The sequence below is a fragment of the Pundamilia nyererei genome, unplaced genomic scaffold, assembly GCF_000239375.1.
Source record: "Pundamilia nyererei isolate P.nyererei 1_Seehausen unplaced genomic scaffold, PunNye1.0 scaffold00025, whole genome shotgun sequence".
NCBI classification, from domain to species: Eukaryota; Metazoa; Chordata; class Actinopteri; order Cichliformes; family Cichlidae; genus Pundamilia; species Pundamilia nyererei.
Window position 1 is genome coordinate 4,825,895 of NW_005187426.1, and position 3,689 is coordinate 4,829,583.

General features: G+C 40.2%; 1 protein-coding gene across 2 annotated transcripts in view; it reads right to left on the reverse strand.

Annotated features, from left to right (window-relative positions):
- nptnb (neuroplastin b) overlaps nt 1-3,689 on the reverse strand; it is a 25,544-nt gene extending 21,855 nt beyond the window's left edge. For both annotated transcript variants that reach the window (XM_005727675.1, XM_005727674.1), the window contains exon 1: nt 3,077-3,689. In XM_005727675.1, coding sequence (XP_005727732.1) covers nt 3,077-3,152 — 76 coding nt within the window. In that variant the 5' untranslated portion in view covers nt 3,153-3,689. The remainder of the gene's footprint in view (nt 1-3,076) is intronic.

The following is a 3,689-nucleotide window of genomic DNA, read 5'->3' on the forward strand; positions in this document are numbered from 1 at the left end:
TCTTTTTTAATCACAGTGTGTGTTACAGATGTGCATCATTATTTTGTATGCCTGCAATGTGTTTAATAAAGTGCAATGGTGCTCCTAATCACTACAGGCCATATCACATTTCACAGTGGGCAGGCATGACTCAGTGTACGAGTTTGGCTTCCGTCCCACAGCATATTTTCCAGACTCACAAATGAACCATCTTAAAATGCTTTGTTTGCTTCAGATGAAGATAATGCCTAAGTGACATAAAGCAGAAAAAGAAGGTCACTTATTGACAAAGAAAACTATTATTACATTTTTTGAGGGGGTTGTTGCTTACATGTTGGAATGCATTTAGGTGTGGCTTGTCAGCATTCCTATCTTTGTACGTAGATAGTAAACCCCAAAGAAGAAGCCATCTTCGATGCCATATATGCTCAGTCTTAACTGAGCCCCTCAATGACAGAAAACAGTGTTTACATTTGAACATGTAAGTGATAATATCAGTTCATTATTTAAAATATCTTAGTATGCCTTCTCCACGTTTTGATTCATGCAAACACAGATGATGAAAAAACAAAACAAAAAAAGAGTAGACTACGTGATTCGTAGGGGGAAATTATGTAAGACGCAAAGGCATTTCCTTAGGTCAGCTCTAGTTACCTTCTCAACAGCCAGTACCTTCTTTGCATCAAGATCACATCATCTCTCAGCTTAAATAGTCCACAGCCACCTAGTGATTCTTTAGAGGGCCGGGCAGCTGTGCACAAGGAGGCCATCCATTAAGAGTTAATGGATTCACTTTCACAAAAGGACCTTAAAGCCACAGTTCTCAGTGCTGTGTCTCGGTGGTAAAAATAGAAACGAGGCAGAATGGACGGATGCTATTTACAGTCCCTCCAAATTTCTGTCACAGAAACTGTGCACCTATGTGGGCCTACTTTTCCCAGGGAATGAGGAAATGACTTGAATTCCCTCTGCTTCCTAGATACAGTGATTACATCTCATGCACTTATAATTATTATTGTCCCCACATAACTGTCTGAACTCTGTAATATCACAGGAAAATTTCGGATTGCATAAGAAGCCATGCACCGATTACCCTAAATCTGAACTGTGTGAGAGAAATTAAATGGCCTTTGCATGCAATGTGAGCAAATATTACCTTTGGTATTAACAGTAGTTTATCACTGCACTTACCAAACCTGTGATTTCTACATAATACAGATGAAACAGACAGCCTGAGTGGCATAGCTCTGCCTCTCACTGACCACTGGATGTTATTGTGTGTGTGAGTGTTTCTGTAGTGTGAACTGGACCTCAGTGAGTGGGTAATAAAACTGGGCAGAGACCAGAGGAAGTGTCTGGAAAGACATTACTTGAGCTTTGTCAAACAATAGAGGGATTATTGTGTATTTGATTTTCCAGATAGCGAGATGAGAGAATGCCTCACAGTATGCACACTCACTTCAGGCACTTCAAAGAAATTAACAATAAAGAAAGACAAGAATTTGAGTAATAATTTTGTTATATAACTATGTTGGTATTTGAGTCTCCTGTCCACCCCAAGCTAAATAAACATAGGTTGTTTTTGCACTTTTTTTAAACTATCATGATTTTTGTTGCAGCACTTTATTTATTTTAGCATTTTTGTTGTTTGTATTACATAAAAATAGTGCAAGCTGTTATTCCCATGTTGATTAGACTAAGCTAATGTTGAAAATGTTCGATCTGAAATACTTGCAAAATTAGCAACCACAGAGCTGGAATTTTCACAGTGTTCTCAAACAACCATCTAAACACATGTTATATTAATTCTTGCATAGTGGGTGTTCGATTATCCCCCGCAGCAAAGCCGAGGTGGACACTAAGCATTAAAATTATGAGTATGCATCATAATTCTCTGCCACAGTTTTCTGTGATAGCAGATTAAGTGTCACTCGTTTGTGAGCACGTGGGTTCTGACATGTGGCTACATCAGATTCGTAAAAGAGTCAGTTATGAGATTAAACACTTTGTTTCCAGAAGTATATCATCTTAATGCTGTCTTCATAATCACGCTTACTAAAGAAATACTTAAACATTAAAAACATTAAAAATATAAAGACTCCACCTTGATTTCATGAATGGCTGCTGATATGTGAGACCCTCTGGGTGATGTGATTCAACAGAATTTGGAGTCAGGACATGCTGCATCAGAGGACGACAGCCTGGAACACCCAACAGCATGTTGCTGACATTTGTTTAAACCAAGTCATGCTAGTTTTATTATGATTAACAGACACTGATTTTTTCAAAAACTGCCAAATAAGTAGCCTTTCATCTCTTCGTAAATGATACTTATCAGCCAAATACTTTTATTTATTTATTTTACTGTGGCTATCTGGTAGGAGATCTGATGTTAAAAAATGGGACTGTTATTTGTTTTACTATAGAATTTCCCACAGACAGAATTATTTGCACAAGAAATGATCATTTATGCTGGCATGGCAAAAAAAATGTGGAATAACACAGAACAGTTTCAGTTAATCAGAAGCTCAGTCACATCTTTGACAATGAAGGGCCTGGTATTTGCAGTGTTTACAAGACACATCAGGTGAATCTTTTGCCTGTGTTTGCTGCTGACAATGTCACTTGATCAGCATCCAGAGCATGTTAATCTTGCCTGACATACTCTTACTACCAATTCCACCTTTGACTAAACAAACTTAAAACTGACAGCCATAGGTTACTACCTCATGTGGGTAGTGAAGGTAAACTGCAAATCTTAGACCTTAGTAAAAAAAAAAACTAAAAAAAAACTTACTAGTATTCCACAGCATAATCTGCGACAGTAAATTATTCCTACAAACACGCCAACAAAACTCAATACAGCAATAAATAACATTGTAAAAACGTCAACACAGTCGTATTTGTGTTTGTTAACGTGGCATTAAGTAAATTATATATGTTGCTGTCTAATTGCAGTCTTGGTGTGAAACTATGGCTTTAACGCGGTCTCAAAATCCTCTTTAGAAACAATTCCCTCCGCGTCCTCACACAAGCCAAGTCACTTTCCCTCAATGCGATGGTAACAGTAATGTCATGGTCACAGCTGTTTGCTTACCGTTTTGAGCAGAGATGAAAGGTAGCATCAAGTTCCCCAAAAGGACCACAGCCAGCATCACTGCGTTACGATGCATCGTTGGGGCTCGATCAGAGTACCGGGGTCTTGATCGGACGAATGTGGGAGGAGAGATCGTGCAGGCTAGTGATCACAAGATCTAGAGAGACGGGCCCAGCATCGCACCGGGTTCTTTAAAAATAGCCAGCCGAGGACGGTTTCAATTTGGTGTAGAAATGTCTCCCTGATTCTGAGAGCTTTTGAGAGCAGCGATGAGTGAAAGGTCCGGAACGAGGCCGGCGGCTCAGGGATGCCGATGTGCGGCCATAAACGGCGAAGAAGCCTCGTAGGATTGCGGGGGAGAGGTCTTTGGATGTCAGGGAGATTGTCCACAGTGTGGTTCTGAAGATTCAAAGATGCGCAGACCGATGCGCATTTGCGCTCTCGCGGTCACGGCTCGGTGATTAAAATGAAAGTAGCGCACAAAAGATTCCCGACGGCAAATGATGCAGTCGAAACATAAGTCTGTTATCAGCACCGGTCTATTTTTAATACCAAAAGAGGAACAGATGCTGGTAGGACACCGACGGCAGCAACGACAGGCTGCGCGTGCCCA